This window comes from Orbicella franksi, chromosome 2, assembly GCF_964199315.1.
Source record: "Orbicella franksi chromosome 2, jaOrbFran1.1, whole genome shotgun sequence".
Taxonomy (NCBI): Eukaryota; Metazoa; Cnidaria; class Anthozoa; order Scleractinia; family Merulinidae; genus Orbicella; species Orbicella franksi.
Window position 1 is genome coordinate 9,884,210 of NC_138146.1, and position 20,472 is coordinate 9,904,681.

Consider the following 20,472-nt stretch of genomic DNA (forward strand, 5'->3'; position numbering starts at 1 on the left):
AACCTGACGTTTTGACATCCTAAACAGCGAGCTTAAGCAACGACGACGACGACACCGAGGACGACGCCTAGTAAAAAATGTATTTATATTTTACAAGCGAAATTCGCGATTGTCTAGATCTGTTCGGTACGCCAATGGCTCTTAAAACGTGCCTAAGCTAAATATGCAACGACGGTGTTCAATTCCAAATGGAAAAACGAAGAATTAGCCTTCGTCGTCCACGTTCCGTAGATGACGCAGAACTTGGTCATTTTACGTTGTTTTGCAGAGGACGGCAAAGAAATGCACAGAGATTTATAACGCACGTGCATAGCCACTGTTTTGCTCATTAGACCTTTTGTTTGGTGACGTTCTCGTTGTCGTCGTCGTCGTCGTTTGCTTAAGCCCCCTAAGTTCACGTAGACGACGGGTCTAGCATGCGCAGTAGCGCGGTAAGAGGAAAACTTTACTTCCGGTCGTCGTCCTCTGGGCTCTTCGTCGTCGGTGCTTAAGGTCATTCCCCAGTATTGCCTTGCGCATCCCTACTGCGCATAATTTCACGCGTGATTAGCACGCGCGCATTAAAAAATGGCGCATTAAAAAAATTTCTCGCAAACGAGTACGGTGACCTATCATTTTTTTCTGTTGTTTTGAATTGAGTAATAAATTTCTCTGTGTAAACTAAATATGGACCAATTCTCAGTGTAGAACAACAAGAAGATCTGTTAGATCTTATAACCGCGCTTTTAAAATTTAACTGTTTGCTTACCACTACAGTCGCAACGCAGTGCACATTCCAAAGCAGTCCTTGATGATTCGTTTGTTACTGTAGACATCACATCTCTTGATCAACACAAAATCTATTACTGCACCATCAGTCGTAGCCGTTGTGAAATCTCCGATGACGTAATGGTCTTAATCTGGAACTTTCTTCGGGATATGTATGGGCATGAACGATATGAACGATATGAACGATATAAACGATTCGATAGCAACACTATTAACAATTGCTTTCTTTCTTAAAAGTCATGATTAAATTTCATTGGTGTTTTCCACGAGTAAAGGGCTGGAAAAGTAGTCACACGAGTCACATAATTTAAGACTTCTGTTCTTCACGGCTATTTTTAGTACAGTGGTTATTTCCCTACCAATGACGTAATCCTTGCGTGTTCTGACATGTTCTTTGCTTAGCTTGCAAATATTTAATTTTCCTTTTGATCACCGAGCTCGCTGCGTTTAAACAGCCAAAGAATTTACTTCATTTGCCTAAAACCACAAGAACTATTCGCAAAATTGCAAATAAATTGATGACCGTCGCTTCTGCCGAAATAAACTGGCAAAGTAAACACGATCTTATTCGTCACGTAGCGAAAGTGAAAGCTGCAACGTCAGCGCATTCCATGGCTGACGTAAAACCTTTTCTTAGCGCATTTATTATTTCCCTTCGAATCCAACGCTTTGATAAAACCAAAGAAAATATATTTACACACAAATAAAGAAAACAATGTCCGTAACATTGTCCGTGTATTAATGTTTCAACAGCTTTTGGCGAGTAAACATCGCAGGTTGCGTGACTCAAGATTTGGCCGAGAGGAAGTTTGGGTCTGGTCACCGACAAAACTAAACAAGAAGATCTGTTAGATCTTATAACCGCGCTTTTTAAAATTTAACTGTTTGCGTAGCACTACAGTCCCAACGCAGTGCACATTCCAAAGCAGTCCTTGATGATTCTTTTGTTACTGTAGACATCACACCACTTGATCAACACAAACTGTACTATTGCACCATCAGTCGTAGCCGTTGTGAAATCTCCGATGACGTAATGGTCTTAATCTGGAACTTTCTTCGCGATATGTATGGGCATGAACGATATGAACGACATGAACGATTCGATAACAACACTATTAACAATTGCTTTCTTTCTTAAAAGTCATTGGTGTTTTCCACGAGTAAAGGGCTGGAAAGCTAGTCACACGAGTCACATAATTTAAGACCTCCTTTATTCAAGGCTATTTTTAGTACGGTGGTTATTTCCCTACTAATGACGTAATCCTTGCATGTTCTAACATGTTCTTTGCTTGGTTTGCAAATATTTAATTTTCCTTCTGATCACCGTCGATCATTAGTCTTTCGTCTAAATCAGTTGAAAAAAGTTCGAAAAAGATGTTCCCATTCAAGTTTAAGCTCTCAGGCGATAATTCTGGAGTTTTTTGGCCGAAACGTCGGCTTTGTTATGTTCGTGTTTTTCGGTTGCTATAGGCGACCGTGGCTTTCTTTGTTAGGTCAAGTCTGGGAAGTGAGGTCACAAAAAAAATTCTAATTAATTCTGGTTTTGTTCGATTTCGCTGAAATCTTAACACGATAAAGCTGGATTGTTAAGGAATAGATTTACCTTCTGCTGATGTGTGGTAGCTATTAACGCTAAAGTGATATATCGCTTCGAAGTGTGGGTTTTCAAGAGATTTTTTTGCAACGTGTGGGTTCGGCGTGATTTTGTTATCGGAGGTTTTTGTTGACCCCCAAGGAAAAAATATCCGGAAAAGGTCATTTCATCGACGATTCAAACGAATATAAATATGTATATGTTCCGAGCTAAATTTCTGGTGAAAAAATATAATTTTTGACGAGCGCTGGGTTTTTAATTTTTTCCCGCCAAAGTCAGGACCTGAGATGAGTTAAATTAACAACAGCTTTCTCTCTTAAAATTCACGATTAAATTTAATTGTTTTTTCCCTTGAGTAAAGGGCTAGCAAAGAAGTCACACGAGTCACATAATTCAAGAATTGCGTTATCCACGGCTATCTTTAGTATGGTGGTTATTTCCCTACCAATGACATCATCCTTGTGTGTTCTGGCAAGTTCTTTGCTTGGCTTGCAAATATTTAATTTTCCTTCCGATTTATGACCTCGCTGTGATGAAACAGCCAAAGAATTTACTTCATTTGCCTAAAACCACAAGAAATACTCGCAAAATTGCAAATAAATTAATGACCCTCGCTCTGGGGAAATAAACTTGCAAAGTAAACACGATCTTATTTGTCACCTATCGAAAGTGAAAGCTGCAACTTCAACGCATTCCATGGCTGACGTAATACCTTTTTTAGCGTATTTATTATTCCGTTTGAATCCAACGCTTCGATAAAACCAAAAGAAGTTATATTTTACCCACAACAAAGAAAACAATATCCGTAAAATTGTCCGTGTATTAATGTTTTAACAGCTTTTAGCGAATAAACATCACACGTTGCGTGACTCAAAATTTGGCCGAGAGGAAGTTTGGGTCTGGTCACCGACAAAAAACAAGAAGATCTGTTAGATCTTATAACCGCGCTTTTAAAATTTAACTGTTTTCTTAGTACTACAGTCGCAACGCAGTGCATATTCCAAAGCCATCTTTGATGATTCATTGATTACTGTAGACATCACAGCACTTAATGAACACAAACTCTATTATCGCACCATCAGTCGTAGCCGTTGTGACATCTCCGATGACGTAATAGTCTTAATCTGGAACTTTGTACGGGATATGTATGGGCATGAAGATACGAACACTATTACAAACCGCTTTCTTTCTTTAAAGTCACGATTAAATTTAACTGTTTTTTTCCCTTGAGTTAAGGGTTAGCAAAGAAGTCACACGAGTCACATAATTCAAGAATTGCGTTATCTACGGCTATCTTAAGTACGGTGGTTGTTTCCCTATCAATGACGTAATCTTCGCACGTTCTGACACGTTCTTTGCTTGGCTTGCAAATATTTAATTTTGCTTCCGATCTATGAACTCGCTGCGATGAAAAAGTCAAAGGATTTACTTCATTTGCCTAAAACCGCAAGAAATACTCGCAAAATTACAAATAAATTAATGACCGTCGCTTCTGCCGAAATAAACTTGCAAAGTAAACACGATCTTATTTGTCACGTAGCGAAAGTGAAAGCTGCAACGTCAGCGCATTCCATGGCTGACGTAATACCTTTTTTCACCGTATTTATTATTCCCTTTAAATCCAACGCTTTGATAAAAAAAAAAGAAAATATATTTTACCCACAAAAAAGAAAACAATATCCGTAAAATTGTCCGTGTAATTTATGTTTTAACAGCTTCTGGCGGAAAAACATCACACGTTCCGTGACTCAAAGTTTGGCCGAGCGGAGGTCTGCGTCTGGTCACCGACAAAAAAAAAAAATAAACCACGGGTAAACCTAGAACCGCGCTCGGCCCATGGCCGCGCGGTTAAAAAAATAACAAGAAGATCTTTAAGATCTTATAACCGCGCTTTTAAATTTTAACTGTTTTCTCAGCTCTACAGTCGCAATGCGGGGCAGATTCCAAAGCAGTCTTTGATTATTCATTGATTACTGTAGACACATCACTTGATTAACACAAACTGTATTGTTGCACCACCAGTCGTAGCCGTTGTGAAATCTCCGATGACGTAATCGTCTTAATCTGGAACTTTCATCGGGATATGTATGGGCATGAAGATACAAACACTATTAACAACAATTTTCTTTCTTAAAAGTCAGGATTAAATTTAATTGTTTTTTCCCTTGATTAAAGGGCTAGCCAAGAAGTCACACGAGTCACATAATTCAAGAATTGCGTTATCCACGGCTATCTTCGCTGCGGTGGTTATTTCCCTACCAATGACGTAATCCTTGCATGTTCTGACAAGTTCTCTGCTTGGCTTGCAAATATTTAAGTTTCCTTCCAATCTATGAACTCGCTGTGATGAAACAGCCAAAGAATTTACTTCATTTGCCTAAAACCACAAGAAATACTAGCAAAACTTCAAATAAATTGATGACCGTCGCTTCTGCCGAAATAACCTTAAAGTAAACACCATCTTATTTGTCACCTAGGGAAAGTGAAAGCTGCAATGTTAGCGCATTCCATGGCTGACGTAATACTTTTTTTTAGCGTGTTTATTATTCGATTCGAATCCAACGCTTCGATAAAACCAAAAGAAAATATATTTTACCCACAACAAGGAAAACAATATCCGTAAAATTGTCCGCGTATTAATGTTTTCAGAGCTTTTGGCGAACAAACACCACACGTTGCGTGACTCTAAATTTGGCCGAGCGGAGGTCTGCGTCTGGTCACCGACAAAAAAAAACAAGAAGATCTGTTAGATCTTATAACCGCGCTTTTAAAATTTAACTGTTTTCTTAGTACTACAGTCGCAACGCAGTGCATATTCCAAAGCCATCTTTGATGATTCATTGATTACTGTAGACATCACAGCACTTGATCAACGCAAACTCTATTATCGCACCATCAGTCGTAGCCGTTGTGACATCTCCGATGACGTAATAGTCTTAATCTGGAACTTTCTTTGGGATATGTATGGGCATGAAGATACGAACACTATTACAAACCGCTTTCTTTCTTTAAAGTCACGATTAAATTTAACTGTTTTTTCCCTTGAGTTAAGGGTTAGCAAAGAAGTCACACGAGTCACTATCAATGACGTAATCTGCGCACGTTCTGACACGTTCTTTGCTTGGCTTGCAAATATTTAATTTTTCTTCCGATCTATGAACTCGCTGCGATGAAACAGTCAAAGGATTTACTTCATTTGCCTAAAACCGCAAGAAATACTGGCAAAATTACAAATAAATTAATGACCGTCGCTTCTGCCGAAATAAACTTGCAAAGTAAACACGATCTTATTTGTCACGTAGCGAAAGTGAAAGCTGCAACGTCAGCGCATTCCATGGCTGACGTAATACCTTTTTCACCGTATTTATTATTCCCTTTAAATCCAAAGCTTTGATAAAAAAAAAAAGAAAATATATTTTACCCACAAAAAAAAGAAAACAATATCCGTAAAATTGTCCGTGTATTTATGTTTTAACAGCTTCTGGCGGAAAAACATCACACGTTCCGTGACTCAAAGTTTGGCCGAGCGGAGGTCTGCGTCTGGTCACCGACAAAAACAAAAAATAATAAACCACGGGTAAACCTAGAACCGCGCTCGGCCCATGGCCGCGCGGTTAAAAAAAATAAATCACGGGTAGATTATGAACCGCGCTCGGCCCATGGCCGCGCGGTTAAAAAAAATGATAAACCACGGGTAAACCATGAACCGCGCTCGGCCCATGGCCGCGCGGTTAAAAAAAATAAATCACGGGTAGATTATGAACCGCGCTCGGCCCATGGCCGCGCGGTTAAAAAAAATGATAAACCACGGGTAAACCATGAACCGCGCTCGGCCCATGGCCGCGCGGTTAAAAAGTAATCGTCGGAAACGTGAATTTAGCAAGCAATCGTGACTACAATCATGGTGCTATTATAAGGATTTATATGGATATAAACAAGGTGCTTTTGCTCCTAAACGAACATGGGGACCCCTCATTTTTATTTCAAAATTTAAGTTCCTATAATATAAACAATCGATAGGCAAAGTTTCACAAAAATCTCTGTGCAGGTTCTATTTCAGCGGAATGACCTTAAGGTCCCTATTGCGCATCCTCGTAGACTAGGGGCAGTTGGTGGGGGCGGGGAAAAGTCTAAACGGGCGAGAAAAAAATATTCGGGCGAAGAAAAGTCAAGAACGAGAGGAAGAGCCCCTGGGGACAAGGTTTTAACGGACCAGTTCCAAACGGTCGGAGTAGTTCTGGCTTCTGATTGGTGCCAGAGAAACCTTAACGGGACTCGTGATTGGCTCAAAATTGAGTTGCGTGACCAGTCATGCATGTGTTGTATTCTTTGTTGTTTGCCAGCCCCTCCGGCCGATCTAACGCCTAGTCTTGCTGCTCGGTGATAATAGCCCAGCTTATTAGATTTCCCTTTAACAAGTCGATTTAACCGGGAGAAAACCTGTCTAAATACAAATACTGAACCTCGAGATTGAATCTGCTTCCCTAAATATTGCTATAACAACATGATAACAGCGAAATGTTAGTCACAGCTTTTCTATTTGGACGGAGTTCGTGAATTCAGAACGCATATTTTCTCGTCGAATATTGTTACCACCGGCTTCCCGAGTTAAGTTCGACGCAAACACGCCGTCTGAAGCAGTCGTCGCTCCAAAGTCGCTCTAAAGTCGAACTTAATCAAGTTTGGTTCGGCACATGAGTGGAGCGGCGTTTGGACCGGGCCTTAAGTACGGCAGAAGAGCGGCGTTCGAATCAGTTTGGCTCGGCGGGTTAGGTTTGGTGCGGCAAACAACATTAAATTCGGCGGGGTCTGCCGCACTATGCGACGTTGGAGCAGCAGCTGATTCATACGGCGTTCTCCTTATGTGTCGAACCTAATGCATAAATTACTGTAATGTATCTTTCATATAATGGGACTCGTGATTGGCTCAAAATTGAGTGGCGTGACCAGTCATGCAAGAAGCTCGAAGTTGTCGCTAAAAATAAAGACGACAAAAATGCTTTCGATTTATGAGAAACGGGACTGTACAAGCGAGTTTCTTTAGCTCAATTTCATTTTTTAGTTTTTCTTCGTGATAAGAGCCCAGCTTATGAGATTTCCCTTTAACAAGTCGAATTAACCGGGAGAAAACCTGTCTAAATACAAACACTGAACCTTGAGTTTGAATTTGCTTCCCTAAATATTGCTATAACAGCGAAATGTTAGTCACAGCTTGTCTATTTGGACAGAGTTCTTGAATTCAGAATGCATATTTTCTCGTCGAAAATTGTTACCACCGGCTTCCCGAATTAAGTTCGACGCAAGTACGCCGTTTGAACCAGCCGTCGGTCTAAAGTCACTCTTAAGTCGAACTTAATCAAGTTTGGCTCGGCACATGAGTGGAGCGGCGTTTGGACCGGGCCTAAGTCGTGTAACGAGCTCGTGGAGCACTAATATGCACTTCGGAAATACGAAACAACAAAACACAACAAAACACAACAAAAGAACAAGGTCGAATTTTAGCAGCCATTATTGCCCATTACAAGATGCTAGCCGTCCATAGGGTAAGAATTTCTTCTTCTAAATTTTCCTCTATAAAAATGTGTCATAATATTGCGAAAAGTAGCTTTCATATGAACTAATCACGATTCCTCTCCCACTTGCACGCGCAAATGACGTCAGGGGTCATTGATACCCATGCGCGCGTGGTCGTCTCGCAATTTTATGACGTCACAAAGAAGCCAACGGAGAAAAACAGCGTTTATTTTCTCGTGTTTCCTTCGGTGAAATTTTGCGACAGTTTGTTTACGTCATGATATAGATGCCTACTTCACAATATCATTTTTTGACAAAATTTTATATAGGGATGTCTCTTTTTTAATTAAAAATAAGAAGATTAAGGATTTTTACGAATCTACCAGCTAAACTTTTCATTTTTTCAAATTAAACTATTGTGCGAAATCGTTTTCACAAGACTGCCGAGTTTAAAGATATTTTACTGAGGCTAACCCTAGAAAGAGAAGCAAATAGGTGGAAAATAGCAAAAAAATGGTTGGTTGTTGCCATGGCAACAGTCTGCATTACACTCGTGTGAACGAAAAGAACCCCGAGGTGTATCGCTATTCTTCTCTGTTAATCCTAGGAGCCTAAACCCAAAGGTGAAACAAATAGTTCATTTTTAGTTCTTCATCGTTCTGCAGTTGTAGATACTGTTAATACTGTAGGGAGCCACCTTAAGCATTTTTTTTTTTAATTAACTAACTTTTTTCCTAATTAACTACCTTCAGTGAAAATTCGGCTTCCAGGGCGTCGATAGCGTTTCCCGTACGTGGGACCTGTTCTTTTACTGATGTTGTAAAATGCAAAGATGGAGGAATTTCGAACTTTACATTATGCGAGAGCAAGGGAGATATTTCAAGCACAGAGCCCAGCATGGAGTTTGTTATCGCGTTTGGTGTCTCACCAGAACACGAGCCATCAGTCAAGGCATGCACTGGTCAGCAGCCTCACATCTACATTAATGAAGAAGAATTTGATGACAAGGTACTTCAGGAACTCATGAATAATTCATCAAGCTTAAACAAAGGAAATCATTATCGTGACGGTGTTAATTGTTATCGTTATTAGCATAGATTTTTTTTGATTTTTCAACTCTGTTCGCGGTGTTTGGAAATTTGTTACTGAACACGGTCACTTGTCACCAACCTGACAGACAGACTGACTGACCTGACCTGACCTGACCGACCGACCGACCGATTGATTGATTGATTGATTGATTGATTGATTGATTGATTGATTGATTGATAATGAATATTTGTACAATCATTTTCAATGCAGGATGAAAACTTCAAATCTCCTATTTATCGAACTGAATCAGAAGTGAAAAAAGGTAAGCAACTGAATTTTAATAGCAATTTAATTGTTTGGGTCTCTTGAACAGTGGTTTCTTTCACAGTGATTATACAGTAATAAGTTCTCGAGGAGGGTTACGTCGGACACTTTAAAATTGCTCAGTCAGGATGATGTTTTTGATGTGGAGGTTACGGTCATATTTCTTTATTCATGTGTATGCCTGTTATTTCTGGCGATGTTGTCTGGACACAAGAATGACGTAATAAAACATGCTTCCTCCATAGTGGAACAGGCACTCGCCTCTCAATCTGACATGCAGTCCCTTCGGCCTGGGTTCGAATCCACGTGTGTTTTTTGTGTGTTTTATTTTGCTGGCATCATTCAGACAAAAGCTAATCAGTAACTACTCACAAGAATTTACTTATCCATCCCTTCCCGGTCAACCTCCAGGCATAAGCGGTTTGTTTGTTTGTTTGTTTGTTTGTTTGTTTGTTTGTTTGGATATGTTAAGATTGTGGTGGAGAGAACAGTGGTTCTTCATTTTAAGGTGCAAATCTCTTTATACATTTGTAAGCAAAGCTGATTTATGCGCAGGTAGATCTATAATGTGCATTGGAATGCAAGTATGGATGAGTGTGTTATATAAAGCCAATTTCTTGTGCAAGGCAGTGTCACCAACGTTTTACTTTTAAATGCAAAACAAAAGCAATACCAAATGGAAAAGAGATACCTTTAAAAACATCTATCCAAGCTTTTCTTATTCTTCCTGAATATGTTAGTCCACCTCAAATTCTTCTTCGTCTCCACAAAGTCTTGCAATAGGCCAACTTTGACTTTGACCGTCTCTGATATCTGGGGATGTCTAGGGATGTCTGGGGAGTGAATGAACATTATAAATAATACTTACCAAAGATTTCGGACGAACTTAATTTCCGACAAACAAAACGTCCAAAAATAAAATCCCCCGAAATTTTTGAGCGTCCCTATATTTTGAGCGTTCGAAATATTTACAGTACAGTACAAAACGTTTAAGTGTGTATTTTCTTATTTTTGGAGAAGTTTTGCACAACAGGCCTGTCCAGGTTGTTTAGGGCACCTATTGACAATTGACGGGCGAAGGTTTGTAATACATTACATTGTATTTCCACGCCTACAGGCCCACTACCTATGAAGGAAATCGTATTTATTTCGCTTTACGGTGCTAGAGTACTGGTCTCTACCTTTGTATATATGAAATTACCAGAGATTATCCCTCCGCCTTATGTCTTACGATCGTCTCAAATGATTAACTTTGAATTTTTTTCTACATCGGCTGAAAACTCTACAGCTCTCGAATCCTCTCAAACAGAAAGCGAAGTGACTAGTGAAGCTCTTCAATCTAAAAGGTGAGACCAACAGCTATAAAGAAACTCCATGTGACAAGGGTTTATTGCACTGGAGTAAATGATTGGTGAATACTTGATCCACAAACAGCGGAAACTAATAATTCCTTTACAAAAGAACCGATATAAAGAGAACGTGTTAGCAAGGTTGAATAGAAGTCACTTTCTTGAATCTCGCTTAACGGCAAATACATCTAGAGTTGTTGTAAATCGTGACAGTAATTTTTTGTTAATGACTTGTATGGTTCAAATAGACCAATATATTTAATAGGTGTGTATTTGAAGTAATATATCAAACACGAAACACCGTGTTTGACCACGTTTCCAAACACCGAGAAGAGAGTTGAAAATACGACGCGCAACGGAGTATTTTTGACGAACTTCGAGGTGTTTGGAAATGTGGTCAGACACTGTCTTGAGTGTTTGATATATCTTCACAATCGAAACTAAAACTAAGGAGAAAACGGAGAAATAAAATCGTTCAAATCTATGCTAATTAAGATCAGATATCCAAACACCGTCACGGTCATGATTTCCTTTGTTTAAACTTAATGAATTATTAATGAGTTTGAGAAGTATTATTCAGAACTTTTTTCACCAAACTGCTTGCGTCTGGTTATCATTATGTTGTGTATTTTCCTCGAGCAATGAAGTAAATCGATAAGAGAAATTGGAAATTATTCACATGTTCCGAACAAACAGGTCTTATCGCCTTAAACTTTGACGGTTTTGGGAAACAAAATTTTCAGGAAAAAATGAGGGAGTTAAATTAACGTTAGCACTTGGATTGTGGCGTGAGATTAGGGTATAAGATATACTGATTTTGTCGAGCAAATTTTGCTTACTTAATATATTTTTAAAATTACTTTGTAGCTGTAGTAAAAGTTCAGTGGGGTCGACTTCATTTCCTGTACTTCGAGTTTCGTCTTTCACTGATCTTCTAAGATGGAAAGAAGGCAAAAAATCAAGCCTAAGATTGTCTAAAAGTGAGGGAAATATCTCAAGCAATGAGGCATTAGTCAAAGACTGCACTGCTCAGCAGCTGCTCTACATCTGCGAGCATGAAGAGGAATTGCAATCTGATGAAACTGTAAGTAATTATAAACAGTAACGGTCGATTGATCCATTCATTCATTCATTCATTCATTCATGCGTGCATTTCGATTGTCTCAATTGGCATTTTCTTTCTCTCCTGTGCTAATAACAAAAACTTGTGCGGTCATTTTACTGCAGGTTAGAAATTACAGCCCTTCAATTAACCAAACTGAACCGGAAGTTACAGGAGGTAAATAATTGATCACCAACAACTACTTAAGAGTTTACGCACGCGCAATGCAGCAGTCAATTCCAGCATTCCCACCCTGGACCATTCTTCATTTACATAACAAAAGATTTATTCAAGATGTAAATAATAAAACATCTTGAAAAGGAAAACAAGAAGAAGACCCTGTAACACTTCCCTAAAGGAGACCACTAATGTTTGGGGTGTGTATGAGTGTAACAGGGATTGATTGAACTAAATCAGCTCAGATCGGGTTCTGGAAATTGAAGCTGGCGAAAACAAGCCTCATAAAGCCATAAAACGTGAGTAAACCAATGCTACAGAGGCCAAGAAGCAAGAGCAGTTTGCCCATTTTGATGAAAGATTGTTCTTGCCAAGATTTGCCTTGATTTTTTTTCGCACAAGAAACGGTCGTTGTCAAAAAGATGCGGCTACCTGCTGACACGTTACATTAAGCGTTGTCGTCGTAAAAACGCTACAGTTTTATAACGTTTTCAAAATGATGCGGCTTCATTTGTTATTTACGCTCGCCATGTAACCGCAGCGAAAAATATGCGTTTACAAATCAAACCGTCTCTGTGTAAAGGCAGCCTGAGTAATAGACGGGTACAGGAACGTGATAAGTTGTGTATTACATAATATTTCGAATTATTCTCGCATTTCGATTGGTTCTTACTTATGAGGACAGACGCATAGACGACGTCATTAGCCATGTTTTTTGTTTCTTTAGTATTTAAAACAAGTAGATTCCATGTTGCCATGTGTCTGCTCAGCCAAAAAAACACATTTTGACGTTGTCTGTGACATTGGCGTTGTCTGTGACGTTGTCTAATTTAACAATTAGATTATGAGCTCGCGATTTCTAGTTAAACAATAGAGTGTTTCTGTCGAGAAACTATCAGCTGATAGTTGCCCCGCAGAAATTTGATGTTCTTGAAACAAATATTTGCCCGACTGAAGCGAAGCTGCGAGGGCAAGACACGGACGCTCTAGACATAAGACAGAAGACATAAACATAAACGCTCCGAGACATACACGCTCTATTGTCTTTATTGCTTACCACTTCCGTGCGCCAGTTCAAAAATCATATTGAATTATTTTCAACTTTTTTAGATGAAAGCCGTGAAAGCCAGATGTAAAATTTAAAAAGGAAAATAAACAAAATCCACTTAATACAATTTCAATTTCAACATGGAATCCATCTGTTAAATATAACAGTGGGACTTATTTTTTAACGGACGAAGTACAGTGGAACCCCGCTAGCTCCCGTTAATACGGTCACCGAGGGGCCACGAAAATTAACGGGGTGGCCGTATTAATGGGGTAGGGTTAAACCTTACGACTGGTCTATATTGAGTGACGTCTTAGCAGATATATCACAATTGCACTTCTAAACAACTGTTGTTTAATAAGCATCCGGAATGCAGATATAATTTTAAAAAAAAATTGAAACTTGTATCAGTGTAAAAAATATTAACAATGGAAAGATGAACAAATATTAACAAGGTGGCCATAAGGCGGGTTTCCCTTGTAAAACCAGTGTCACACACCACACTAAGGCCCCATTTATATGGTCTTGGTTACCCGAGACAACCCTTCCCCCCCCCCCCCCCTCCAAGTTACCCTGGCCGAGGTAACTTTTCACTTATTGCTTTGAAAAATTCAACCAACCGTTTACAAGAGGATCGTGAACCCGTCTCGGGAGGCGAGACAACTCGGCTGGGCAGGTAGGGTAACCCTGGCAGGCTGGACATCTTTTCTTCATATAAACACTTTGGCTCGCCTAACCGAGACAAGTCTCGGCGTAGTGAGTGTCACGAAATGTTTAGATTTAGGATTGAAAGCAGAAATTGGTATCAGAGAAGTAAAAATTAATTTCGCAAAACCCGATTGATCGCATGACCGGGGAAAACTAAAAGAAAGAGGGATATTTGTACATTTGGTTATGCAATATGGGTTATGAATAATCATGCGGAGTCAACTGTGACTCGGACTACAGAGACAACGTTTTCACATATAAACGCTCGATAAAGTTGCCTCAGGGGGAGGATTGCCTCGGGTACTCAAGACCATGTAACTGGGGCCTAAGTTCTAAATTGAATGCTGAATACATTAGGTCACATGACATCATTTGATTCCGTGTATCGGAATAAGACTGACTGCGTAGTGTTATACAATCAGCTTTTTTCCATTCAGCAGGAAGCAAAATCGACTCTGAAGTTGAGCCAGACAACCAATGCCGAAGTGTTTTTGTCTTGAGGTAAGAAGTTTCTAAGTTCACTGAAGTTATTACAAAACTGAAACAATATATGATTTGTACACGGATGCCAACTTTAGTTTGGGCAGATCTGTATGTAGTATTTACACTGATTACAAGCTCTTCTATACCAAGGATTACCAGATTTCACTTAGCAGAGTTGAGGTACTCATCCTGGTCATACGCTCTTTTCAGATCGATGCCTGACGAACAAAGAAGACGTTCTTTCAGTGACTCTACTACTTTAAATACCCCGAGAATCTTCACTGCTGAACATCTGAGGAAAACTAAAAGCTATACGACATTTCCTCACATCAACACGCAGTCGGTGCCCAGAGATGATGAACTTTCTTCATTTGTTCACCGAACGTCCTGCTTTAGAATTATGCCTCATTTATCGGGAGATTGCCTTGCGGACGAAAATTTTCCTACAGTCTCTGTATTGTCTCTTTCGTCCCTATTTGAAAATTACGCCCAGAACATCGAATGTGAAATCAGTAGTGAATCTGAGGATTCGCTGGAGCTCGGCGCTAGTGAAGAAGGTGTGCTTCATTCTTGGCGAAAGCCATCCAGCAGGCCAAGGTCCTATTCAGAGCCTGTTTCAATGGCACCTGAACTTCCTGTCAGAACTTGGAGCCTTCCGAATATGGAAGAGAAACGGCTTTCACGATTTCAAGAAACAATATACAAGGTCAAGGCGTCTCCATCGCGGCTGATATTACGCGAACAGGCTTTGGAAAAGCTCAAAGAAGAGGCCAGTTCTCTCTCTCTAGGACTCAGTTTGGAGTCAGTTAAGTCATGTTCTTCATCGGTGATGTCACTGGTTGATAACTACGACAGCGAGGTTATTGATCAGTGGTTTTCATCACAAGAATGTCTAGGTGGTGAGGATGTGATGGGTCACTGGATAAATCGTACCCGAGCCCGAAGACATTCAATCACTAAAGAGCCATCGTTTTCATTGGTGGAGGAAGCTGAAGAAGTAAAAAACTCCTTTCTGTTCGTTTATCATAACATAACATACTTTATTTCCTCACAATTAAAATGTATAGATAAGACTACAGCTTTTAATGTTTATAGTATACCTTTTTGGTTGATGAATGATATACAGATTTAGCCATACCTAAAAGCGGAGCTCCTGATTGCAATAATTAGCTATATAGGATTTGTTTTTCACGAGTCAGAAACTCAAGAAAAATGATTCTCCGATTAAACTCGGATTAAGCCGGTAAAACCGGTCTGTGGTGAGAGAAAATGGTGTAGCACTTGGGGAGGGAAGGGATAATTATAACGGCTCCAACAAAATTGATACGAACTTGTTGTTGAATAAAAAGAAAAAGAAAGCCCAATGTTTATATCTCAACTACATTTGCTAAAATGCTCAAATTAAAATTAGAGTCGTGATAAAAAATCTGTGCAAGATAAACTCACTGAATCATTCATCAGGCGGAAAATCAGTGAGCTCTTGAAAACGCTTAGCGGTCTAATTTTCAGCCTTACTTCTTTGTAATTTAGAAATTTAGAACAGCCTCTATTCGGATGGGCTAATAAAGCAAGTTTGGCTAGGGAAAAATTATAGAAAGAGGAAAGCCATAAACTAAGAAACGAAGCGAATGCGGAGATTGATTATCTAAATTCTACCGAATGAGATAAACAACTTTTTGAAGAACAAGTAAAGTCGACAATATTTTGTTCATAATACTCGCCTTTATCAAGCCAGAAAAGCCTTTAATTCCACCACTGATCTTTCCTTTTACACTACAGCGGCCAGTAAGCGACGATTTCTACCTCTGAGAGCGGAAATGTTGAAATTTCTCATGATTTCTTGCTTCGCCCTCGTTGTTTAAAACATTTTGCGGATCGCCGAACAGCGGTCCATCCGTGTTGTGAAAACCCGCGGGAAAACCGAACGCGGGATGGCTCATCCGTGAGAGAATAGTAACATCTATATTACAAAAGTCGTCAGGTAGCCCGAATTGCTTTTCTTTCCTTACCGGGCCCGGCATTAAAGCAAAATCAACCAACTGTAAGTCCGCCTTTTTGATTTGTTTGTCTGCTTTTTCATCCGATTAGCGAGTTAATCCACCTGGCTAGGTGTGTTGAATGTAACCCTTAGTTTAATCCTTGGTTAGTGCTAATCGAGCTTCGAGGAACAGAATTTCATCGAAAGATAATTTTATTCCGTGGAATAGGATGATTTAATCGTGGGTTAGCGCTAATCGGCTTTCGAACAACCGGGACGAGAGTAATAAACTGACTTGAGCCTGCGATCCAATCAAAAACCCAGTACCTGGTCAACGGGCAAGTTCAAAAAAGCTCTGAGCCTGCTCTTAACCCCGCCACAAAAGTGGCCAATCAGTAAATCACTAAGAAGGGGTAAACAACTTTTCTCTTGACGCTGAAGATAACTTAGCTTTCGCTTAAGTTGTCGAAACCGAGATGATCACACTGTACAAACTAATACTTAAATACTGTTAAACTTTGCAGGGTGAAGGTGATCTTCAGAAGACACCATCAGCTGTTTCGCTTGTAAACCAAGTGACTGAGCAAGTCTTGAGTACCTGTGAAGTGGTAAGATAAGCAATCAGCGTAAACATCTCGGAACCGACACGATCAGCTAAAATCAGAGATAATCGTCATTGCAAAGATACTACACAGATTACAGAGATAATCGTCATTACAATGAATAATGAAATTGCCTCGTGATGGCAATTTCAGCTTTTACCAACTGATCATGGATTTAACTAAAATATCACAATAATAGCTTAAAACTGCAGAATAACTTCAAGGAAACACAAGAAAAGTCAAAAAGGGCGAGAAGATTAAAACAAGAACATTAAAAGAGAAATTAAAACGAATTGCATAAGGGAGAACTTGCAAAACAATGGCCCCACGTTTTTCAAGGTTTTGTTCATTTGTACATAATAGGGATATTTTCAGTGCTCGGAAATCATCCTTCTTTGATAGGTGGTTGAAATATTGCCAACAAAAGACTGCTGCTCAGACAGTTTGAAGGTTTGAGCTCGTGTTTGACAAGAATAACCGAGTTACTAAACATAATATATAGATTTAGCCAAGCCTAAAAGCGGAGTTCCAGGCTGGGTTGTTCAAAGCCCGATTAAGATAACCCATGTAAGCGAGAACTTTTATTTGAATTTTGTAACTTTGCAGTGAGGTTTTCTGTATATTTTTTGGCCTTCTGTTTTCAGTTTGAACAATCTCAAAATACACAAAACAAAAGCTGTGAAAAACATTTGTATACAAGAACTATTTATACTTCTGTTAACTTTAATCCTTGGTTAGCGTTAACCGGTTTTCGAAGAACCAGGCCCCGTTTACAACAAGTTAATCTGACATGAGCCCACAATGCAATAGATAACCAGCACTTGGTCAGCGGTCACTTGAGTTCTAAACTTGAGCCCGCGATATCGTCACGTGATACTGGTCAGCAGATACCTTGTTTTGACAGGTGTCAATTGACTATAACCAGGAGCCATAATTGGGGACAGAGATCGTAAGCGTACGCCATTTCTAGTATTGGGGTTGTCCCCATGATATGGGACAATAATTCTATTTTTTAGAACAAATTGCGCCATCGCCTGCGGCACACACGCGTACATGCTGCGGGGATTTTTGCGGATGTCACGCGGGGGAAATGGGTCCGAAATTCCCGAAATTTTTCATGTTTTTGGCCCACAACTCAACGCGTTTACGTCTGTTGGAATTTTTCTTAAGTATTTTCGTCGTAAGCTGCTCCAGTTTGAGTGAAGTAAGACAGTGTCGAATTTAGGTATGTTCCGCTTTGAGCTTATATATATCGCTGACGAAGTTGTGTTCCGACGGATGCTTCTTTTACATGAGCTTTACATTACTCCACTTTAAATTTCACATATATTGAAGATTAACAGCTTTTCAATTACACAGCGAAAAACTAGCTGGATATATTTAGATATAGCAGAGCTTCAGGACTTCATAATTTCCTAGCTCCTCTTGCCACACGCTTGCGAGGAATTTGCCAGTCTATCGCGACTGAAAAGTAAAACAAAATAATTGCTAGTTTGATCAGTTTGAGTTTCGCCTGAATTGTAAGCAACGCTTGATGTTTCATCAAGGCCCAATAACTTTACGTCCGTAGATACTGCTCAGTTTTATTCGTGTAAAAATCCAGTAAATTCTCTGTTGTCGATGAATGACAGAGCCCGCCGATGCGTGTTTTGTACAGTCAGTAAACATGACAAATTGTACTTCCGCCGCACTTTAGTGTGAAAGCGTACATCGAACTCAAACAATAACTCTATAGGCTTTAAATATGTTTAAGATTGATAAATTTTTGAGAACATATTAAAAGCTAAGCTGAAAATATGTGAATAAAGCAGAAATGATCAGCAAAGTTACGATGACGCTTTCTTTAATCAACTTCGAATAACGATTTCGATTTTGTTGATCGAGTTATCAAAACTCCTTTTCTATTTTCATTTCCGCAGTGTAAAACTTCACTATGCTTGTGTTGAAAAAACACACATGATGTTAGTAGCCTTTTTTGCGTTCGTGAAATTTGTTGCAGCATCTCAGCATGAAAGATAAAGACAATCTTTGTCAAGGTTTGTTGACAATTGAAAACACGGACTCGGACTTGAAAGTGCACGAGCTGCACTATGCAAATGAGCTAATTGTACGCGTCAAGCTTTCCTTTCAAAAACTTTTGCAAACTCACCAAACAAGCAGAAGCAATAAGAAACCATCAAAACAGGTTTTGGTTATGATGATCCATTGTCTGAGAAACTCACAAATTAACTCGATACCAGAGTAGAGAGTTTTCTTACTATATTCTTAAGTCAGAACAAACGCAAAAACATACGCGTAAGCTTACAACTAGCGGGAGCAGATCTTATTATTCATTCCCAGCGCGAGATTGAAGTCTTGTTTTCGACCCTGAAAAACCCACCTTTTCCGTTAGCTCAGAGCATAAAACTACATACAAGCGCCCTGGTTCGTATTCCCTGCCTTATTCCCTGCCATCGCTGTGAAAAATACGCAAGATAATCTCTCAAGGTCTCTCAACTCTCACCAATTGATCACGCAACGTGACAACATCCACGCGAGAGTCCCCGACATGTGCGTGGATCCGTGCGGATATATGACGTCAGGATGGCGCAATTTGTTCTAAAATTAGAAAAATTGTCCCATATCATAGGTGCGCGCGGATCAACACCGCGGCAAAACGTATGCGCATGCGTCAAGTTCAGCATTTCCGGTTTGCCCGTGTTGTTCGGTGGTTCAGATTAATTTTGCTGTTCGCCTCGCGGTGTTTAAGCTTGTTGTTGTGAATCAGCAGCCACAGATGAAAGAAGAAAGGACCACAAATACAAAAAAGGTATGTAGACAATAACTTGTTGCAATTGCTGGTCCTGGAAATGTTCGTTGGACCCTTTAAGAAATGCTCCGCAGTGGCCGTCATTACTGATTAGTAAGCCCTTTGTCAGTTCGTGTTGTACATACGTACATTTATTTGATAAGTAGGTTTTAAAAGTATGCAACTGTACAGCTGATGTGGACCTACTACTACTAAGTCTGGATAAGGAAAACAGAAATTTACAATGCAATCGTCATAATACTAAAAATAGTGTACAATAATGGTTAAAAAGAGGGATCAAATAATTTTAAAATATCTAAAGTTAGGGTTCTTCTTATTTATGCCTGGTTTTTTTTTTCAATTTGTTGCTTGGACTGCTACAAGATTATATCCGTTGAAAATTTTTTTCATGGTGACAGAGAAGGTTCGTAAGTCTATTCGTTGTTTATCGATTTTATTTAGCCTATAATACTACGAATTTCATAATGGAAGTGATCTCACGATTTCAACTTGTTGAGCTGATCATGAGAAGCTGACTTAAAACTCAAGCTACATGTAATAGTCAAGCACCTGCATGAAAATACAAATTTTCGGTTTGGAAATAAATTTCAATTTTACTTTCAGAATTTCATGATTACAACAGCAGCAAGATTGCCTTCTTTGGTGAGCCATTCTAAATAAAATGCCAGAGAACTTTGAGGTACCATTAGATTTTCATTCAGGATGGATAGGTGAAAGGAGTCTTCAAGTTGTACATCGCCAGTAATAAGAGGCAGAACACCATTACAGAACTGTGTAGTAACTCACTCATTTGAAACAATAAATTTATTAAAATTTAAAATCATTTCAGTGACTAATATGATTTTCTATGTTACAATAACATGTTTCCTTTATGCGCCACTGTTTTGCTAGCCTATCCATATGTACACAAAAAGACTGTTCAACTAACCGGACAAGTTTTTAATTCACAGTATTTTAAAGCTATAGCTTTCAGATTTTAAACTA

General features: G+C 39.3%; 2 protein-coding genes across 6 annotated transcripts in view; both read left to right on the top strand.

The window, feature by feature from the left end:
* LOC145479954 (uncharacterized) overlaps positions 1-20,472 on the top strand; it is a 49,091-nt gene that overhangs the window by 3,635 nt on the left and 24,984 nt on the right. For 2 of the 5 annotated variants that reach the window (XM_081458425.1, XM_081458423.1), the window contains exons 4-11: positions 8,629-8,884; positions 9,179-9,230; positions 10,521-10,578; positions 11,449-11,665; positions 11,809-11,860; positions 14,054-14,117; positions 14,310-15,096; positions 16,602-16,685. In XM_081458425.1, coding sequence (XP_081314551.1) covers positions 8,629-8,884; positions 9,179-9,230; positions 10,521-10,578; positions 11,449-11,665; positions 11,809-11,860; positions 14,054-14,117; positions 14,310-15,096; positions 16,602-16,685 — 1,570 coding nt within the window. Of the gene's footprint in view, positions 1-5,466; positions 8,885-9,178; positions 9,231-10,520; positions 10,579-11,448; positions 11,666-11,808; positions 11,861-14,053; positions 14,118-14,309; positions 15,097-16,601; positions 16,686-20,472 lie in introns of those variants that run through there. The other 3 variants (XM_081458424.1, XM_081458426.1, XM_081458427.1) reach the window with 3 other exon arrangements.
* On the top strand, positions 16,999-20,189 carry LOC145480086 (uncharacterized). The gene is made up of 4 exons (XM_081458564.1): positions 16,999-17,121; positions 19,309-19,488; positions 19,852-19,891; positions 20,092-20,189. The coding sequence occupies exons 1-4, from the start codon at positions 16,999-17,001 to the stop codon at positions 20,142-20,144; spliced, it is 396 nt and encodes a 131-aa protein (XP_081314690.1). The 3' UTR covers positions 20,145-20,189.